The sequence below is a fragment of the Bufo bufo genome, chromosome 2, assembly GCF_905171765.1.
Source record: "Bufo bufo chromosome 2, aBufBuf1.1, whole genome shotgun sequence".
Taxonomy (NCBI): Eukaryota; Metazoa; Chordata; class Amphibia; order Anura; family Bufonidae; genus Bufo; species Bufo bufo.
The window spans coordinates 414,609,006-414,629,442 of NC_053390.1; the positions used below are offsets into that span (position 1 = coordinate 414,609,006).

Here is a 20,437-nt window from a genome sequence, read left to right on the forward strand (position 1 = left end):
AAACTAAAATACCTGAATGGATAATATCAGGGTCTTGAAAGGGTTACACAAATCTGCATCCAATCCACAAAAAATACCATAGACTTGTATTTTGCTGGATGTGCTGCAGATTTACTGCATGTCCACAAGAAATCCTCAACATGTGGGTTTAGCCTAACTCTCCCCTCACTGGAATACAGATCGGTCAGCAACGTCTGCGACTAAAAATCTACACAAGATCTCAATAATGCTTTAAACGCCACCTTCTGGTCAAAGTTGAACATTGCGGGTTCCTTTCCGTAGGTATTCACGTTTTGTTTTGCCTATACACCTAAAATATAGATACAAACGTTACAGTGAATTGTATACGTTGTACCTTATTTCTCATTTGTTTGTAGAATCAAAAAGAAAAGGGAAAAAAGTGCCCTTCATAAAGATGGCTGAACCCGGGCATGTCACGTGATGTTTAAGCGCTCTAACCAATACAAATCTAGCACTAGATTTGTCTATGATTCAAATTAACAGCCCGCCCTGTCAGGGCCTTACTGAAGGAGCGTTCCCTCAGACGGGCTGTCCTTGCCATGCCTGTTTATTGAGCTGTATGGAAACGACAATTTCGAAAGGGAAGTTTTACCGTATTGAAAATAAACTTATGTTTTTCCTTTTCATTGTTTCAAAATAATTATTCTTCGGCGCAAGTGCTTTTTATTGCCGCATTTAGCTGTGAAACGAATCAGGCCCTCTTGGGAACACCTCCGCATGGTCTTACAGCTTTCTATGCAAACTTACCGGGCGCGAAAAGAGCGCTCTGCTTGAAAGTGTATGTCCGGCCCCTGGAGCTTGTGGTGAGTGTGCGCCTCAGTGCCTGTGCTCTGGTTCTGGGTCCTCCTCGGTGCCTGTCCTCTGGTTCTGGGAGCGCTCAGAGCTACAGTAAGCGCCGCGGAGTTGTACTGTGCTTCATTTGTGGCGGTTACATGATGCGTCAGGTTGATGTTTGCTTACTGCGTTGTTATTCTGCTTTTGTCCCAATGCTTTTCTATCCCGTCAAATTGATAGGTTATAGGAAAGCTGGGTGACAACCAATATGGCAGCCCCCATGGAAAGGCACCCCATCTTTCGCAGACTCCCGAATGGCTAATCTGATTTATGTGGCAGTATCTAATGTATACGGTTTTCTGAAACGTGTGGCTGGGGTTACACCGCGACATAGGATCTAATGATTGTCAATGGTGTTGCTGTGTGACAGTCGTAAAAAAAAATCCACACCTGATGGAGTTTGTGTGTCAGGCGACCTTTTTTTTCCCATTTGATTTTAATGTGAGTTGCATGCATATTCCCCAGCGCTTTACAGACATCACCATCACTCGCCGTCCCTATCAGTATGTCTTTTGGAGTGTCTGGAGGAAACCCCTACAAACTAAGGCCTCCTGCACACGAACGTGTGTGCCCTGTAGACCGCGGGGCAGCGGATCTCAAAAAGATAGGACATGTTCTATCTTTTTGCGGTACGGGACGAAACTCCATGGAAGCACTCCGTAGTGTTCCGTTCCACATCTCTGTATTTGCGGACCCATTGAAGCGAATGGGTCTGCATCCGTGATGCGGGATGCACACGTAACGGTGCCCGTGTATTATGGCCACGGGACACCTACTGTCATGTTCAGGAGGCCTAAGGCTACATGCACAGGAATGTTGTTTGTTTCCGTGTCCGTTCCGTTTTTTTGCGGATAGGATGCGGACCCATTCATTTCAATGGGTCAGCAAAAAATGCGGCCAGCACACCATGTGCTGTCCGCATCAGTATGTCCGTTCCGTAGCCCCGCAAAAAATATAGAACATGTCCTATTCTTGTCCGTTTTAGGCATTGTTACAATGGATCCGCAAAAAAAAAAAACGGATGGCATACGGATGTCATTTTTTTTTTTTTTTTTGGTGGATCCGCAATTTGCTGACCGCAAAACACATACGGTCATGTGCATGTAGCCTAATTCTGAAAGCTGTCTGACCTGCATGCACACCCATAACACCCCCAGATACAGTTTTTATGATGGTGACACTTTTCATTATGATCTTTGGGCCGTGATGTACGGCCTTTTGTTTACAAGCTGCATTTCTTGTCTGTGGTAAGTTTCTGTGTCCATACACAGCAGAGAGGAGCAAGGTCTGGAGCACCTAGAGTATTGGCGTCACCGCTGCAGCCAATCACTGCCCTCAGGATAGATAGGCGAGGACAGTGATTGGGTATATACCATCACGGCTGTCATTTTTAAACAAGCAGCATCGGGAGGACTGGACCGTCGTCGCAGAGGTTCACACTGGAGAAAGGAGGGAGAATAACTAACATCAGTTGTTGTAAGGCAATTGTTTGAGATTTTTAAGGGCTAGTCCGAGAGTCTTAATTATCTCATTCAACCCCTTTAGGCTACTTGCACACGATGCGGATTTTCGTCCAAAAATATGACGACGTAATACAGTACCAGCACAGTGAATAAGATTTGGCAGATCTCATAGACTCTTTGCTTTTTTCTTCGATGCGGATATTGACCGGCTGCGTGAATTGGGAAATAGCCTTCTGTACACTGTTCTTTCCTATAGACTTCAATGTGGTTGTTAACAAATGGAAAATCTGCATAAAATGCACCAAAACTGTGGTAAATAGTGTGGATTTTCAGCATACAAATCTGCATCGTGGGCAGGTACCCTCAAGGACGTTATCTAAAAGAAAGGCTATATCAGAATACACATTAACCTGCAAATGACATCATTTAGCAAAAAACAACAACAATGCTTTCTAAGGCTACTTTCACACTATTATTTGCCATCTCTGGCAGGCTGTTCCAGCAGGGAGCAGCCTACCGGAGCTGTCTGGATGTGGCACTGCTGGAAGCTGCCTGGGACCGGCGGGCCTTCAGGCTGCTCCCTCCTGGAGATGTCGAACGCTAATGTGACACTAGTTGCATTCCTTGCAGCTTGGCTGCGTCCGTGACGAGCCATACCGCCACATATGCACTGCAGCCAGCTAGAGCAGCACATACTGATTCAGGACCTCGTGGACCATCAGCACAGGCGGGGGAGTATGTGGCCTCATATGTGGAGGTGACAGGATGTAGTCTTATTGTTGCCTTGCCCTGCATGTACCAATGGTTGTCATATGTACATAACATGTTATTGTCTTACAGACAGAGCCAGCAAAAAGATGCACATTAAGTCCATTGTTATCGAGGGGTTTAAGTCCTATGCCCAGAGAACAGAGATCAATGGCTTTGATCCCCTCTTTAATGCCATTACTGGACTCAATGGCAGTGGCAAGTCCAATATCCTGGATTCCATTTGCTTTCTTCTTGGCATCTCCAATCTAACCCAGGTAAAATACGGACATGTGGATGTTATATGGGAACAGACTTTTCTCTCCTTGTACTCATGCACTCGACAGTATTTTTAGCTCCCTGCAATCCCCAACTTGGGGCTTGTTCACACGGGTTGCTGTGTTTTGCGGTCTGCAAATTGCGGATCCACAAAACACGAATGCCGCCCATGTGCCTTCCGCAATTTGTGGAACAGAACAGGAGGCCCATTATAGAAATGCCTATTCTTGTCCGCAAAACGGACAAGAATAGGACATGCCTTATAATTTTTGCGATGCCACGGAACGGAGCTACAGATGCGGACAGCACATGGAGTGCTGTCCGCATCTTTTGCGGCCCTATTGAAGTGAATGGGGCCGCAAAAAATGCGGCTCGAATGCAGATCAAAACCAACTCGGACATTTATAACATATCTTAAGTGTCTGATAGACGCGGCTCCCATACCTATTTTTAGAACGTGCTTTGCTGCGTCAGCCTTTGATGAGATTTATAAAACTTTCCAATTTTGTGTTGAATTTTGTAAGGTAAGAGCCTCCAACTTGCAAGATCTTGTGTATAAAAATGGTCAAGCTGGAATAACAAAGGCCACAGTATCTATTACGTTTGAGAATCTTGACAAGAAACAGAGCCCTCTAGGATTTGAGGCACATGATGAGATTACCGTGACAAGACAGGTATGTAATACTTCAATACTTAAACACATCCTAGCACAAGGCTTTTTTTTTTTTTTCTCCTTCCCCCCCCACCTCAAACCTTGAAATAAATCCAGCTGATGTGCACTCGTCAGTAGATTCTAATGCACTTTGTTCCATCTTTATACTCTGCTTAAATCTATGGAAATAAGTCTTTTCATGTTATGCAAATTAGCCATTTGGTGCAATGAGGGCCTTGCTTTTGCACCCAAGGCTCTGCTTATTTTCTTTGCTGGCAATGTCCTCACTGCATTGACTGACAGGGCCAGGCAATGTAAGGGTAATTGGGCCTAGTCCTGAAATCTGTTGACAGTGTGTGCACCTCTTTGATTGGCACACGTGCTGTACAGTACTGAAGCTCGCCAGGGTGATGAAACCTGTACTGCACATGCATCCATCCACCCTGCGAGCTTCATTACTCTACAGTGTGTGCGCCAAACAAAGAGGTGCACACATTGCCTTGAGATCTCAGGGCCAGGCACAATTACCTATTCACTGCTTAGCCCTGTCAATCAAAGTGGTGAGGGCACAACTGGCAAAGACAATGAGCTGAGCCTATGGTGCAGCGGTAAAGCCCTCGTTGCATCAAGGGGCTAACTTGCATACCGTTAAAACACTTATTTCTCTGGATTTGGGCCATGTATAAAGATGGGACAAGGAGCATTAAATTCTGCTGATAAGTGCACATCTCCCATGTCAGCTGGGTTTATGTCACGGTGTGTGGTCCCCTTTAACGGTTTTCTTCTCTCTTTACAAGGTTGTCATTGGAGGCAGAAATAAATATTTGATCAATGGAGTCAATGCAAACAACACTCGTGTGCAAGATCTTTTCTGTTCTGTTGGTCTCAATGTTAATAATCCTCACTTTCTCATCATGCAGGTATGTACTGTCATGTGGATGTTAATTTGGGTGAACAAGTTAGGACCATCATTCTTATATAGAAACAAAGGATCGTTGCCACAAGAGCTTACATTTATCTCTTGGTTCCCTACAGCTCTGTACTATCAATTCATTAACAATGGTTTTCTAATGTCCTGGTGAACCCTTTCAAATGGGTTTTCCTGGCTCCTGATATTGATGACCTTTCCTCAGGATAGGTCATCAATATCCAACCAGTGGGGCCTAACACCCCGCACCCCCTTGATGAGCTGTCCCCTGTAGACCCCGATGCTGGAAGGTGCTATTTGAATGGGCCGGGATCACAGCTCTGTTCAAACTGTAGTTGCTTTTCTGGGTTACTGCAGCACGGCCTCCTATTCAATGGTATGACCTAGCTATAGGATAGATAATTATCGGGAGCCTGGAAATGCCCTTTAAGTAAACTGCCAACTTACATCTCATGATATATTATATTTCATTATAGACTTAATATTACAATGTAGAAACATTTGCTATATATCTTATCCCTGTAAGGTGTATTTCATAGTATGCAAGTGAGTGTTATATTATATTTTTTATATATATATATATATATATATATATAATTATTATTATTTTTTATTTTTTTTCAGGGCAGGATAACAAAGGTTTTGAATATGAAGCCTCCAGAGGTAAATATATTGTTCTTTATGGCACTTTTAGTCCTGGTTCAGAAATAGTACTGCAATTGGGCTCCAAGTTGAACATGTGTAAACATATTTTGATATGTTCTTGTATTGCATTAATGTGTTGCTTTTCTGTCTTGGCTCAGAATTTTCTGTCTACTACACATTGTAAGAGGAAGTATTCATGCTTCTGTGTTTAGATTCTAGCTATGATCGAAGAGGCAGCAGGCACCAGAATGTATGAATGCAAGAAGATAGCTGCTCACAAAACCATTGAGAAAAAGGAAGCCAAGCTGAAGGAGATCCAGACGGTAAATAGTGGTATTCTTACTAACCACGAGCAGCCTTTTATCAGTTGATTTGAGAAGTTATTCCTGATACATATTAACATTTGTATAACATGCCGTAAAGTGTACCTGTGCTTTGAAAAACTTTTAGTATGTCATAGCAACTTATCAAAGGTTTTGATTGGTGGTGGTCTGAGTGCTGAGACTCCCTGTCATCACTAGAACGAGGGGAGAGAAGCATTCTCTCTCCACACTGCAGGAGATGGAAACTCTAGTAATCAGTGGGGTCTCGGCACTCGGACTCCTATGGATGAAAACCTTTGATATGTCGGTATGATATATCTAAAGTATTTTTTTTTTTTCTTTAAACTGCAGTGATAATTTTAAAGATGGTTTCTCTTTTCTAGATTCTGGAGGAAGAGATCACCCCAACTATACACAAACTTAAGGAGGTAAGCGTAAATGTTGTGCTTTCTACCCTATTGAGTATAGCACGTTGAAATGACACTTGAAATGATGACTAACGTTTAGTGAAACGTGCTCATATGGAGTGGTTTTCACCACTATTCTCAAACAATATTAAAAGGTTACTAGCCAGTATTGCATTAGATCTGTTCAGTTCAGCCAATATTAGTACTTTTTTTTTTTTTTAGAAACCTGTTAATTTGAAAAATTGTTTTTTGTTACAGGGAACTATTTCTGTTTCTATCCTTGAATTACTTAGACTTTGTGTAGCACCTTCTCGCTAAAAGCTATTACAGTGGCTTCAATCGTACAATATATGCAACTGCACAGATTCTAAAGGTATATAATTGTTTTCTTGCCTTCTTTTCATAGGAAAGGTCCTCTTATTTGGAATACCAGAAGATCACAAGAGAAATTGAGCATCTGAGTCGTCTCTATGTGGCCTATCAGTTTGTTTGTGCCGAGGAGACCAAAGTGCGTTCTGCAGAGGAACTGAAGGAAATGCAGGACTCCATTCAGAAACTTCAGGAGACTATGGCTGAGAATGACCGGAAGGTGAAAGAACTGAGCAAAGAGATAGCAGAGCTGGAGAAAAAAAGAGATCAGGTATGCCTGATTTTTGAAGCAGTATCGTAAAAGCTTTTCAAAATGTTTAGTTTCTATCTGCTTTAAATATTACAAGTGTCAAATTCAGTACTAAGGCTGGGTTCTCGTATGTGGTGCATTTTCTGTTCCAGTGTAGGAAAAAAAGAAGGCCCGGATCTGGCACATACCGCACACAGTCAGTCAGCAGGCCCCTTAGGGTCTGTCGGGCTTCTGTAATTTACCACTGCATGCAGCCGTAAACTGCCCTGTATTTCTGTTGGAATCTGAGTCTAGCCTAAAGAGGTTGTCCACTTTGACATGCCTTTTTGTTAGCTATGTCTTCAAAAAATTAGTTGCTCAAAAGTTGTTTCGCAGCCTGAACTCTGACATCCTCTACAATCAGTGGGTGACTGTTCTCTGCAGCTGATAATAGGTGGATGTCCAGTGTCAACCGTGAGGTTCTAACAAGAGAATGTCTCACCACTACTGAATTCTGGAGCAAGCATTCATTTAACTCTGGTCCGTTCCCCTATTATTGTTAATAAGTTTTTTTTCTTGTGAATTGTAAACAGGTTGTTACCTGTGTGTGTGCATAGTGTAACATTGTCCAATCACTGTGAGACACTTCATGGACTCCCCCCTCCCAAACTGGTAACACCCAGTTGCAGATTTATTAATAAACTAAATTAAACTAGTATCAATAACTGAGAAATTGAATAACATTACTTATGGGGAATGCAAGGAGTTACTAAAACAGACATGTCAGGATGGGTGACAGGTCCTCTTCAGTATGCATCATTACACTTGTGTCAAGCCATTCTTAGACGCAGCTTTTCATGGCACATCATAGCCTGACATGAGACACAGAGGAATCTGGTAGTCTGTTTTAGTTTACAGATTTTACAATAATTTCAGTTTATATGAAGACTATTGTGTATAAAATTATTTTACCTGTAGCATATACTGTATTGTATTAGACTACCTATGTAGTTTTGTATGCACATACATGTATGTTAACTACTTTATTTTAAAGCAAATTGGGGGTGCATTACGTACACTAGAGGAAGGCCTTGCTGAAGCTCAAAGAGCTGACACTAAAGCACAAAGTGCCTTGGATCTGAAGAAACAAAACATGAAAGGTGAAGAGAAGAAACAAAAAGAACTGGTCAAGAGCATGCAAGAGGTATGATGGTGATTAAAACCTTTGTAATTGATCGGTCCATTTTATATAGAGCTGTCATAATTTATTTTATTTTTTTAAGGATGCCAAGGCCTTAATGAACAAAGAGAAGGAAATTAAGAAGATTACAGACAGCTTCAGCACCCTGCAGGAAACAAGTCAGAAGGATGCGGAAGCCCTTACTGCTGCACAGCAACATTTCAATGCAGTGTCTGCAGGTTTGTCCAGTAATGAGGATGGTGAGGAGGCTACACTCGCAGGACAGATGATGACGTGCAAAAATGACATCAGCAAAGCAGAAACTGAGGCTAAGCAAGTAAGGTTCTTGGAGTTTTTTCTTTTGCCTACCGGGATGATAATGTTTTTGGAATAACATTTAACCCTTTCAGGACCAAGCCATTTTTCACCTTTCTGACCAGGCCATTTTTAGCAAATCTGACATGTCACTTTATGTGGTAATAACTTTAAAACTCTTTTACTTATCCAAGTCATTCTGAGCTTGTTTTCTTGTCACATATTGTACTTTGACAGTGGTAAAATGGAGTTGTTTATAAAAAAATAATAATAATTTTACCCAAAATTTTGAAAATTTTTCACATTTCCAAATTTCAATTTCTCAACTTTTATAATAGATAGTAATAACAAAAAAAAAATTGTTATTACTTTACATTCCCTATATGTCTAATTCATGGTTGGATCATTTTGTGAATGCCGTTTTTATTTTTTGGAAGTTAGAAGGTTTAGAAGTAAATCTCGAAATTTCTCAGAAAATTTCCAAAACCCACTTTTTAAAGGGACACTGACAGGCCAAAACAGCATATATAGTTAGATATATCTCATTACAGGTCTTATACAGTCTTTTAAAAGCATTTAAGTATCCCCCCTGTCCACCTTATAAAGAGCGAAATATAAAGTTTTATAACCTGCTTCTCCTGTCAGCAATCTGCCCAAGGGGCGGCGTTTCATGTGAAAATGCGCCCAGCCAGCCTTCCCAACTGCCGTTCTTAAGCCCCGCCCAGCTCATCATTATTCACTTCGCTGGGCGGCGGCTAGAACTCTCCCCAGTCCCGATCCTGCGCCTGCGCAATTCAATCCTCCGGGCATCGTTCATGCCCAATCTTCTGCGCCCCGCCGTGCCGTTAGATCGCGCCTGCGTACACACACCAGCCTGCGACTCGAAGACGCCTCGAAGTTCCGGTCTGAATTCACTTTGTGAGGCTCACCTAATAGAAACCACCCCAAAAATTACCCCATTTTTGAAACTACACCCCTGAAGGTATTCAAAACTGATTTTACATACTGATTTTGATAACCCTAGGTGTTCCACAAGAATTAATGTAAAATGGAGATGAAATTTCAGAATTTCACTTTTTTGGCAGATTTTTCATTTTAATCCATTTTTTTACGCTAACAAAGCAAGGGTTAACAGCCAAACAAAACTAAATATTTATTATTGCCCTGATTCTGTAGTTTACAGAAACACCCCATATGTGGTCGTAAACTGCTGTACGGGCACACGGCAAAAAATCACCCCATTTTGGAAATTACGGGATAAGGTGGCAGTTTTGTTGGTACTATTTTAGGGTAGATATGATTTTTGGTTGCTCTATATTACACTGTCAGGCAAGGTAACAAAAAATAGCTGTTTTGGCAGGTTAGATCATGTGGTATTTTTATACAGTAGGTTGTTACGGACGCGACAATACCAAATATGTATACTTTTTTTGGTTGTTTCAGTTTTACATAATAAGGCATTTTCCACTTTAGTTTGTTTGCCCTCATGCATTGTAATTGTATTTGGTCTTAATTGTATGATTTTTGGATAGGTCATCAATATCTGATCGGCTGGGGACTGGCACCCCCGCCGATCAGCAGTTTGACGAAGAGGCAGCACTCCATGCGAGCACTACTTTCTCTTCATTACACTGCCCGTTGTCTCAGTAGTGCACTGTCATTACAAGTACTCTCTCCATTCACTTGAATGGAACGAGTACTTGTAATTACACTACGCTACCGCTCCAAGGGAGACGACGGACAGTGTAATGAAAAGGAAGCAGGGCTGGAATGTAGCGCTGCCATCTCTTCAAACAGCTGATCAGAGGGTGTGTCGGTCCCTGGCCTATCAGATATTGATGACCTATCCTGAGGATAGGTCGTCGGTATAAAACCTCTGCGCAACCCCTTTAAACAAATAGACTTTACTCAAAATTGACCCAGTTATAAGTTCCAACTATAATTTAATGGTGGCCTCCAGCCACCACACCTTACATGTTGACGGGTACTATTTTCTTTTGCTAGCAAAGTAACTACAGGAGAATTGATTCTCTGGTTGAGTAAAAGGGTTCTGTATAATTAATTAATATATATGAAATTGTTCTTATTTATCCAGGCTCAGATGAAACTGAAACATGCACAGCAGGAACTGAAAACCAAGCAGACAGAGGTAAAGAAGATGGACAGTGGCTACAAGAATGACAGTGAGGCGTTTGAAGCAGTTAAGAAAAACAAGGAGAAACTTGAAGCCGAACTGAAGAAACTCAACTATGAAGGTATGAGGTCTTCATTACCATGATATTTATAGTTATTAGGATTTTATCATTTTTGGAAAGCTATAAATAATTTCTTTATATTTAGATGGAAAAGAGGAGCAGCTTTCGGAAAAACGCAGGGAATTATCTCGGAATGTTGGGCGCCTTAGGGAGGCTTATGAGTCCCTGATGGCTCGCTTTTCCAGCCTTCACTTTGAATACAGGTATGTCACATCACTACAGGCATAGTTGTAGAAATTGCTTAAAGGGGCTGTGCGGTGTTAAAAAATAAAAAGGACATGTCCTTAGTATCAGATCAGCAAGGTTTGGAATCCTGACACCCCTTCTGATCAGTGTTTACCTGCGCGCCATCTTGCTTGTAGCAGCAGTGCAGCGAAATTACAACAGTTTGTCCCATTGAAGTAAACGGGAGAGGAAGGTAATTACACTGCACCGCCTCTACAAGCTAGACTGCATGCATTCATGCATGCATCATTGAATAAGACCTTGCACTCGCAGTCTCTTCAACCGGTTGATCAGCAGAGTTGCAGCTGAAGATAGAGATTGATGCGCACTGATATGAACTAGTACCCTGTTAGGACTCATTCACACGACCGTATGAACGGGTCCGCATCTGTTCCAGAACGGGTGCGGACCCATTCATTTCAATGGGGCAGCAAAAGATACGGACAGCACTCCGTGTGCTGTCCACATCCTTTGCTCTGTTCTGTGACCTAGCTAAAAAAGATAGAACATGTCCTATTCTTGTCCGTTTTGCGGACAAGACTAGGCATTTCTAAATTGGGCTGCCAGTTCTGTTCCGGATTTCTGCAAGCAAATAGGCCAGGTAACACAGATATAATAAAAATCACTTTTACAGCACAAATTAAAATTAAAAATGACCGTTGCACTTTAATGATGTTTTAGATATAATAACCATGTAAAATTATTTTGCAATGGTAAATTTTTATACAGAGTTATTACAGTAATTTGGCTTCTCTGCAATGTTATTAAATTGTTCATGCAAGGGGTCTTCGAGTCCTTTTATATTGATGGCCTAGCCTCATAATACGCCCTCAACATCTTTTTGGCGGGGATCTGACGCGATTAGCTTTTCTGCAGTAGCTTTGGCAGTTGGCGCCAGAACTACATCTGAATCCATAGTTTTAGGGTGGACAGAGCAGTTTACTGACGGACTGGTCCCATTGAAGTAAATGGAAGCAGCACTGCAGTAACCAGCTACATGCAATGAATGGTGCTGCAGGCTGAGGGATATGCCATCAATAAAGAGACCAGCAAACCCCTTTAATGCCATTTCTAACAACATGTATACTAGTTATGTGCTCAATTTCTTAACACATGGTATTAGTTCTTCAAAGGCACATTTTAAGAGCGGTTTATCTGATACCTGATACACAATTTTTTTTATCCACATCCATAAACAACTGCTGTTGGTTTCACTGTAATTTGCATCCTGCAACGTGCCCACATTAACTATCATTAGTTGTGGTGTAGCAGCGCAAACTCTGTCGCTTGTCCACATTTAATGTCTTCCAGAAGTTACATAACTGTCATGCATCAGTTGGCAACTTAGGGAGATACTGGCTCTCCTTAAGGAGATCAGCTTTGTATGGTGACTTGGTGGTAATGCTCCATGGGAAATTAATATGCAAAGAGTAATCTCCCAGAGAAAAACAACCATCTCTTTAGCGCCACTTTCTGGAAGTGGCTCCATCAGTGTCTGATTTTGTGTGTATTTTATCTATGATTGTGCTGTATTTTCTCTTCATAGGGACCCAGAAAAGGGTTGGGATAAAAACCGTGTGAAGGGTCTTGTAGCTACACTGATCTCTGTGAAAGACATTTCTACTGCAACAGCCTTAGAAGTGGTGGCCGGAGGTCGACTGTACAACGTTGTGGTTGATACAGAGGTAACTTTCACTTATAACCTAGGCTTTAAAAAATATATGTAGGTGAAATCCACAGGATTCATTGTTCTTTTGTACACTTTAGGTTACAGGTAAAAAATTGCTGGAAAAAGGAGAATTGAAGCGGAGGCTTACAATCATTCCTCTCAATAAAATTTCAGCACGGCGTATAGGAGCTGATGCCATAAATGTTGCAAAAAATCTGGTATGTATTTGTTCAGAGCCTGGCCAGATGATGAGGCAACAATTACGTTAAAAAGGAGTCTCCGTTTTGTCAATGCAAAATACTTGGCCCTGTCAATCTTGTGCTAAAAAAATCACTTTGAATGCTGGGGGCAGGCTCAGAAGTTTCAGTGCGTCAGGCTCAGTGTATTAGCATCTCTAAAGGCCCCCTCCTGTCTGTTTTGAGTACGGCTGTAGTGTCCCACTAGGAGGCTGCTACAGTCATCACTCGCAGCAGAGGGCATGCATGGGCTGTGATGTGGCTCATACATTGAACCCGAAGCGCTGTCGGCTGACTGACGTACGCCCTTTTAAAGGGGGTTTTCTGGGACTTTAATAATGATGGTCTATCCTTACAACAGACCTCAAGATCTGATTGGCGAGGATCTAACGCCCAGCACCCGCATTGATAAGCTGTTTAGGTCCATGTTGCTTGGGCAAATGCTGTGACTTCTTTACCATGTACAATGCTGTATAGTCTGTAATGACTGTGTGTGATGCTACATGTAGCTCTGTCCTATGCACTTGAATAGGCTGGAGCTGCAGTACCAGGCACAAACACTGTATGAGACTATATATGATAAACAGAGCACCACCTCTTCGTCAGACAGCCGAATCCACACGATCTGATATCCATAGGCTATCATAAGGAAAGGACAGCAATATTATAGTCCAGGAATCCCCATTTAAATGAAATCTGTTCTGCAAAAACAAACTTTTTCTTTTTGGTTAGGTTGGCGCTGACAATGTACATCTTGCCCTTACATTGGTTGGATATGAGTCAGAGCTGCAAAAAGCCATGGAGTATGTGTTTGGAACCACATTGGTCTGTGACACACTGGACAATGCTAAAAAGGTGACCTTTGACAAACGAGTGTTAACCAAAACTGTGACTCTCGGAGGCGATACTTTTGATCCACAAGGAACGCTTAGTGGAGGTAACTTTAGTCAATATCATTTTTTTCATACGTGGTTAAAAATAACCTGCTGTAAGTACTGCCTGTGGTAGTTTTTGTTGTCTTTATTACTTGATTTAACTATTTTAATTTTTGGGGGGCGGAGCTAGCAGAGCATGGGGTGGACGCTTAAACCTCGAGCTCCACACCGCACTGCCCGGCCTTACGGCTAAAACTGATGATAACCCTGTCTGAACATGGGCAAATTAAGCAAGGCGAGATGCAGAGATATAGACTACTCACCCAGAGCAAAGAAACCACAAGGGGATCTAAATAAATGCTTAAGTAAGAAGACATCCTCCCCGACTGGACGAGGTAAAATGGTGTCTGCTGAAGCCCGCTCGGAGGAGCATGAGGAGGATTCTGATGGCGGCAGCTCCTGTGCTCTCTCCGAAGTGTAAGTCAAAGGGGACCCAATGCCTATAATGAGATCCTTCCTTAAACATTCCTTGTTGCAAGCTCTGTCTGATGAAGGAGCTAGCTGATATCAAAATGGAGGTGAAGCAGATGGGGCATAGAGTTGAGGCGCTTGAAAACTCCCAGTCAGCAATTGTGCAACACAGAGGGGGATGCAATCTCAAATGCAAACTTTACGTACACAGATAAATAATGCATACCTTTACCTGGAAGACCAAGAGAACCGAGGACGTCGGAAGAATGTGAGACTGAGAGGCATACCAGAATCTGTTCCCGCCGAAGAACTAACAGACTGTACGCTGAGTGTTCTCCCTACTAGTGGGGCAAGATTGCGCCGCTGCCATACCTATTGAACGGGCTCAGAGAGCTCAGGCCAAAACCTCCAATGGGAGACCCACCCAGAGACACAATTTGCGCTCTGCTAAATTACCTAGATACAGCCGAGATCTTGACGACCGCAAGAGAGCATGACGACATTCTCCTGGATAACCATGAGATTCTCATATTTCAGGACCTAGATGCCAGCACACTAGCTAAGCGCAGAGCCCTCTGCCCATTAACAGCCAAGCTGAGAGAAAAGAAATTACCTATGAGATGGCGTTTCCCTTTTTGGACTCTGCACCACAATCAATGGCCGACATATAATAGTGAGGCATCCGGATGATCTACCCAAAGTTTGGGAATCGCTGGAGATTGCCCCATTGGACATACCATCGTGGCTCCCTGCAGCTACACCAGAAGATCGGCCGAAACTATCTTCTCCTCCACCGTGGCAACTAACAACGAGATTCAAGTCTCCAAGAAAGAAGACAGCACCTTTGGACTGATGCATCGGTCCTTAAGTCACGGGTTCGATATCTACCCACAATATTAATAAGATATCGGTAGTCGAATGACCATTGAATGCCGCTAAGCTGTTTCAGGTTCCACCCGGAGTTAACTTTGACCATTAGTTTTTGTTAGATATGCTTTACATTCAACCACATGTGTTAAAGTATGGTTCAGCGGGGGGCCAGGTGGGGGATGGCGAGATTTTGCGGCAGCACCCCCTCCAACCTGCCCCCAACACTCAGGCCTTCTGAACGTTAATGCAGGCAGGTCTATGTTGCATAACATTGGCCGGGCGGGTGGAGTGTCTGGTTCTAACTGGGCTCTATCACCTATGTCATCCCCCAGGCCTCATACATTAGGCTTCACACAGCAAAAGTACACAGAGATGCTTCGATAGGGCCTAAAAGCCCTTTATGTTTGTTAATACTTATGTCCCCCCTGTTCCTTTACCGTCTGTCGACCTGGTGTCTCAAAGATTTGATAGCATCTTAACTGATATATAATAGCCAAAGTTACACTTTTTTCACTTAATATTAACGTGATGAATATCCCCCAGAAAAGGAGCTAAGTGTATCACATGCTTAAAAGAGAGGGAGCATAAATAGTCTTCTTGTAGGATACACATTTCAGACATCGACATATCCCCAATGTAGTCAGCAAATGCTTCCCGACCTGGTTCCACACCACATACTCCTCGGCAGCTAGAGGAGTCTCCATGGGGATAAGTAAAAACATACCGTTTACTCTAACAGTCAAATTAGTAGACCCAAATGGGCGTTACTTATTCACCAAAGGTAAAATTCTGTATAACATGGTCACCTTGGATAATATATATGCTCCTAATGTCAAGCAGGTGCAGTGGCTTTTTCTTTGCAGCAGGTACATTAATACTAAGTGGAGACTTTAATATAGCCATAGACCACACTATGGACTCCACTTCAAAAACTCTGCTTATATCTAAAAAAACTGGTTTGTAAATTGCAACTAGCATTATGTCAGGAGGGTCCTCAACCCGGAAGTCAAGAACTACACTTACTTTTCCCATGTTCACTGCTCTTACCAGCGCCTGGATTATATATTTCTCTCCAACAATTCATTATCCACAGCTCTAGGTGCTATAATTGGTTCCTCCACAATCTCTGACCATGCTCCAGTCAAACTGCAAATGAAACTGCTAGACCTACCTCCTAGAGTTTGGACCTGGCGCCTTAACACCACACTTAGAGGATAAAACCAATAGGAAATACATAGAACTAAAGCTTCAAGAGTATTTTAACACAAATGACACTCCTCCAACTCCTATACTTTGGGAAACTCCTAAAGCTGTCATTACATGGGAATTCATTAGTTTAGGTTCTAAGGTAAAGAAACAAAGGACCCAGCAAATAGACTCTTTGTTACTACAAATAGCCACGTTAGAATGTCTACATAAAACAACTCAAATCACAGATGTACAGGACATCCTCAAATCCCTACGTACCCAATTGAAAGACCTTTTAAACATTAAAACAGCTAAAATAATGCAAGCATTACGCTTCAAGTACTATTCACATGGTGATAAAGGTTCCAAACTGATGTCTAACTTATTGAGATCCCAGAGAAATAAAACATTCATACAGGCTATTAAATCCAAGGATGGTAATAGGCTCACTACCACCCCATCCATTGTAAAATAATTTTGTAGGTTTTACACTGCCCTATATAACTAAGAGAAGGAAGACATAACATTTAAAACTGACAGCCACCAACTAAAAACTCACACTGACTCTTTCCTTAAATCTATCACAATCCCTACACTGAGGATAACAAATCAAGACTCTTACAGCCTTTTACAAGTGAAGAGGTCGATAAGATCTTGTGCACTATACGAGCCCTGGTCCTGATGGACTCCCTATAACACATTATAAAAAGTTCAGAAATACTTTAGTCCCGCTCTTTGTAAGAGTTTGTAACTCACTACTTCATGGTTCAGCCCTTCCTACACATGCCCAGGAGGCACACATCACTATTATCCATAAAGGAGAAAGGGTCCGGAGATGTGTAGCAGCTATAAACCCATCTCCCTCCTAAACACCAACCTGAAATGGTGGGCCAAACTTTTGAGCCCAACGGATATCTAATATGCTGCCTGAAATAGTAGGGGAAGAACAGGTAGGATTTGTGCCGGGGAGGAAGGTAGACACAACATTAGCAGAGTCCTACATGCTGTGTTCTTCGCCAAAACCAAAAATTATCCCCTAACCAAAGAAGACGAATTAAAGACCTGACCCCACTCATATGGCCACCTAACGCGCTTAAATATTTAGGTATCGTGGTACCTGCCAATCCAAATTTTCTATTCCCGCTAAACTACGCTCCCTTGCTAGCTAAGATAGTCTTTTCTCTCTAGACCCATAATACCCATGTTGTCATGGTTGGGTAGGAAAAATATACTGACCACATATATTCTCCCACAGCTGCTATATACTTTCCGTTCACTTCCCATTTCCTTATCTAGTATATTTCTCAACAAACTAAAAGTAATCTTTAGCAGATTCCTTTGGGCCAACAGAATATCCAGATTGCCCTATTCCCTGCTTATAAAAAAAAAAAGAAGGAAACATGGTGGTATCTCACTACCTGATATCGCAACATATATGCAAGCCATACACCTGAAAAGATGGTTGGCACTTTAAAGATCATCTCCAGTGCCTATACATATGGACATGGAAAAAGCATTGCTGGGAAACAATAGGGAATACTTATTGTGGTATAATGCCCCCTACCTAATAGACAAGAATTATTGAGTGAACTTACCAGAAGTATTATATCAATTTGTTGCAGATCAGCTGCATTAAACATAGGCAGTAAACGCTTTTCCCCAGTGCCCCCCCCCCCCCCCCCCCCCTTCATATTTTACCTATAGAGGCATCTGATGTCTGGTCCTATGTTTCTAAGATCAGAGTAGGGTATCTGTCAAGATCCTCAGACATCAGACCATTTCATAGCATTTACAAGCGGGCCAATACACGATGTGAACATTTTGCAAAAACGGGACTTTTAATTAACCTGCAACAAGTTTAAAAGAGATTTATAAACCACTTCTGACCAACCTGGACCAGCAGGGACCCACTTATTTGGCAGCCTGGGAGAAAGAATTGAACATTAAACTAGATGATCGGAGCAGAGATTTTATATTGTCCCACTCACACGGGTTCTCCAGATGTATAAGAGTTCAGGAGAACTCTTTTAAGATAAACTCTAGATGGTATTGTACTCATGAGTTCCTTTACCGAATAAACTTAATGCCTAAAAGATTTGGACAGAGGTAGAAAGGGCTATTAACCAAATATACTCCACCCAGATAAAACTATCTGGCCCATTAATCCATCTTTGGTTGCCAGAAGGAGGTTTTAAGCCAGCCAAATCCAACCTAGCTACCCATATGACTGCATTAGAGACCCGCCAAATATAACTATGTGGTATGAGAAAATGAGTAATTTGTGCCATATGGAAGAACTGGCAGGGTGGGAGAATAGGAATAGAGATACCTTCCTGAAAATATGGCAACCTTGGCTGAACCACATGAAAGAGAAAAGAGACCCTAATCGGCACACAACTGGGTCCTCGGGTACTAGATGAAGGGGACATATGTAAGTGGTTGCAAAGCCTGGTAAAGAAATAGAAGGGAGCTAATGCTTAGAATAAGATAGGTGTTAGGAGGAATTCTAGCAGTGAAGCTAGTTATATTGCCTCCCTCTAAGTCTATACTGGCTCGCATGTATGCCTATAGCCCCAAAGATAAGCTTTTCCACAAAATATAGCATACACTGAAAATTAGGTCGACACCCCACACCTCCCCAGTCTTTCCTTGAGTTCATACTGTTTTCTATATTTGGAATATTGATTCACAACATTTCTCCAGGAGTCTTAACCTATATCAGCAGTTACTAGTTGCACTACTCATGTTGAGTAGGGCGGACTGGCCCCAGATTCCGATGTCTTTTTGATTATCTATTGTGTAACACTATCTAATGCAACTATATTTCAGCCATGTGCATTGTATGGATATCTGTTAAAGGAAATGGAACATGTTTTACAAGCTGTAATGTTCATCTCTTTTGTTCAATAAAATGAGAATTAATAAAAAAAAAAAAATAGATCAATTTGATTTTGAAAAGTGATGTAAGTTAGTTTGATAACGCTACATTACCCAAGAGTTTTCACTTTTTACCCCGAGGTGCCCGTTCCCAGGCCCCATCTGTGTTGTCTAAAGTACAGGAGATCAAAGATGTCCAGGATGAATTGAAAACAAAGGAGGCAGAGCTGCAGACAGTGGAGAAAGAACTGACTAACCTTAAGAATACAGCTGAAAGGTACAATGTAGACCTTCGTTTTGTAGTTTTTATAATAGTGCACAGTTTGTCAATAAGGCCCCCAATTTCTGTATTGTCTGTACCTCTAGAACATAGCCTGCAAAGTGAGCGCTGGCTCGACTATTTCCGTCAGCCCCATAGAAGTGCATGAAGCGATGACCGTGATTCCCATTAATTTCTAGAGGACTTCTGAAAATGGCGCAATCTGCTCTTCTTCACTGCAACCTGCACCTATCAGACAGAGATGGGCCAACACCTTTAATATCTTTGGGGGACACAGCACCATCGGTATAGACCCTGCCACTTTTTCCCTCTGGGCACCTGTTGCTCATCCCTGGACCTCCCTTCCCTTTTCTCAGCCTCTCCTCTCACTCTGGCACCTGGCTGTGACTTTTTCACACTGTCTCTGACTCCAGGAGCTTCTCTAAGGGTCGCCTCTTCTGAGGTCGCTTCCTCTCCATATTCTGTCATCGGTCACTATTGTTGTCTTCGGTGCCTCCCCGCTGAGGTTGCCTTGATGCTTACTGTCCACCACTTTCTCTGTGGGGGAAGTTTTTTTTTTTTTTTTTTTTTTTTTTTTTTTTTTTTTTCCCCCCTTCTTCCCCTTTAGTCTGGGTGTGCCATTTTGTGGAGTTCTTCAGTGCTTGCCCTTGTAGACTGTTCCTTGTGTCCAGTTTGCATCCCTTGTCTGTGGCTCCCCTGGTTTGTTCCTCTTTCCTTGCCCAGGGCATAGGTGACCTGTCCAGGCTGTGGTTGTGACACAGGCAAGTGCTCCAGCTTAAATTGTCGCCCAGGTGGCACCACCTCTCCTACTCACTCTGGGAGGAGATCCTGCTTGTGGCCCTAGGGCCTTTCCACACAGGAAAGGGCTACTACAGGTGAAATACCTCTGGGCTACTCAACCTCCTTCGGGGACTCTGATTCTGGACAGAGCACCCACCTGTCCGCCGCCATACACGATCTCATGTGGACATTTAAGAACTAAGGGCATCTCCACCTCTCCAAGTGTTTAGTCTTTTCTACTGTGGAGTCTCAGATGGCACTCCTCCTCCGGTCGGAGTGGCAATTTCGTTTGCGGATTACACGGCTGTCGCAGGCTACA

At 42.5% G+C, this 20,437-nt stretch overlaps 1 protein-coding gene across 1 annotated transcript in view; it reads left to right on the forward strand.

The window, feature by feature from the left end:
- The first annotated feature begins 738 nt into the window (after positions 1-738).
- Positions 739-20,437, forward strand: part of SMC2 (structural maintenance of chromosomes 2) — a 46,998-nt gene continuing 27,299 nt past the window's right edge. Inside the window, exons 1-16 of the mRNA XM_040417298.1 lie at positions 739-824; positions 3,159-3,343; positions 3,869-4,018; positions 4,794-4,916; positions 5,549-5,587; positions 5,782-5,892; positions 6,276-6,320; positions 6,706-6,939; positions 7,952-8,101; positions 8,181-8,414; positions 10,488-10,647; positions 10,733-10,850; positions 12,419-12,557; positions 12,640-12,759; positions 13,510-13,714; positions 19,200-19,335. Coding sequence (XP_040273232.1) covers positions 3,176-3,343; positions 3,869-4,018; positions 4,794-4,916; positions 5,549-5,587; positions 5,782-5,892; positions 6,276-6,320; positions 6,706-6,939; positions 7,952-8,101; positions 8,181-8,414; positions 10,488-10,647; positions 10,733-10,850; positions 12,419-12,557; positions 12,640-12,759; positions 13,510-13,714; positions 19,200-19,335 — 2,132 coding nt within the window. The 5' untranslated portion in view covers positions 739-824; positions 3,159-3,175. The remainder of the gene's footprint in view (positions 825-3,158; positions 3,344-3,868; positions 4,019-4,793; positions 4,917-5,548; positions 5,588-5,781; positions 5,893-6,275; positions 6,321-6,705; positions 6,940-7,951; positions 8,102-8,180; positions 8,415-10,487; positions 10,648-10,732; positions 10,851-12,418; positions 12,558-12,639; positions 12,760-13,509; positions 13,715-19,199; positions 19,336-20,437) is intronic.